Source organism: Nannospalax galili, unplaced genomic scaffold, assembly GCF_000622305.1.
Source record: "Nannospalax galili isolate Female #2095 unplaced genomic scaffold, S.galili_v1.0 scaffold1087, whole genome shotgun sequence".
Classification (NCBI taxonomy): Eukaryota; Metazoa; Chordata; class Mammalia; order Rodentia; family Spalacidae; genus Nannospalax; species Nannospalax galili.
The window spans coordinates 2,447,360-2,448,885 of record NW_008356845.1 but is presented as its reverse complement, the minus strand read 5'-3'; the positions used below and the strand labels follow the sequence as shown (position 1 = coordinate 2,448,885).

The window sequence follows — 1,526 nt, the reverse complement described above, 5'->3', positions numbered from 1 at the left end:
GGGAAAGAGGATGGGAAGGATGGTAGTCACTATCGAAGTATTCCACCATCTTTCACATCACTCACCTCTTACACTGGATCGCCGCAGACAGCAGCGATGCCCACATCTCCTTCACAGCCTGTAGCTGCTGTTGAACGGCATGCCTTCTGGAGCAGTGTTCTGCAGGACATACTCCCCCCGGCTCACTATCATTTTCATCTGAATCTCTTTTTCTTGCTTCACTGACAACAGAGCCTGTTAGAAAACAAATATACAGAAGCTTGTAGACAGGTTTAATATCCCTGGGTTCCAGGAGTTCAGAAGTCCTGAAGATAGGAGCGTAATATGCAGGCATGCCACGGGACACCCATGAGAAGCCACTGAGGTGGGTGCCAGTGGCCAGGCACCCGCCACCTGTTTGTCTCTGAGTGGCCTAGACATTGCAGATCTTGAGTCTTCTCTATATAATATCTATAATATCTTCCTCCCACTGGCATTTCATTTTCTTGGTTTTAACAAGGAGAACTACGTACTCATGAATTCTCAAAGCTCACAGGATGAAGGGCTTCCAAATGTATCTAGTTTTATGCACATTGCGTTCTTCATACGTCCAGCTCCTTTAATATGAAACTCAAATTCAAAGTTGTGAAACTGGTAGTATCCCTCAAGACACATTGTTTCATGATGCTTCATATACCTGTATCTTATACCTTTGTAGCCTCAGTTGAGCCTTTAGTGGCCCCAGGTCTACTATGACAAGAAGGAACTGCAAGCAAGCTCTTACCCACAATGCTGGTTCTTACTTCTGGAATTTGCTCACATTTTCCCCTCCCTTAAATCACTACTCAGTCATCTGCACCAAGGCAGTCCCTCTATTGTTATTTTTAAAAATTATTATTACAGTTATTTATTGTGTGTGTATAGCACACACACACACAGACTCACAGACATAGACCCACAGACACACACACAGACACAGACACACAGACACACACACACACAGACACACACATACACAGAGACACACAGACACACACACACACACACAGACCCACAGACACAGACACACAGACACACAGACCCACAGACACAGACACACAGACAGACAGACACACACACACAGACACACACACAGACACACAGACACACACAGACACAGACACAGACACAGACACACAGACACAGACATACACACACACACAGACACACACACACAGACACACAGACACACACACACAGACCCACAGACACAGACACACAGACACAAACACACACACACACACAGACCCACGGACACAGACACACACACACAGACACAGAGACACAGAGACACACACAGATACACACACACAGACCCACAGACACAGACACAGACACACAGACACACACACACAGACCCACAGACACAGACACAGACACACAGACACACACACACAATGGTGAGAGAGAGAGAGAGAGAGAGAGAGAGAGAGAGCAGTAGAATGCTCCAGGCACAGTGGTGGCATACGCCTGTCATCCTGGAACTTGTGGTAACTCCTCTCTCCCTT

The 1,526-nt window shown here is 46.7% G+C and overlaps 1 protein-coding gene across 2 annotated transcripts in view; it reads right to left on the bottom strand.

Annotated features, from left to right (window-relative positions):
• LOC115067899 (nesprin-1-like) overlaps nt 1-1,526 on the bottom strand; it is a 20,308-nt gene that overhangs the window by 1,807 nt on the left and 16,975 nt on the right. For both annotated transcript variants that reach the window (XM_029556985.1, XM_029556986.1), the window contains one exon: nt 66-234. In XM_029556985.1, coding sequence (XP_029412845.1) covers nt 112-234 — 123 coding nt within the window. In that variant the 3' untranslated portion in view covers nt 66-111. The remainder of the gene's footprint in view (nt 1-65; nt 235-1,526) is intronic.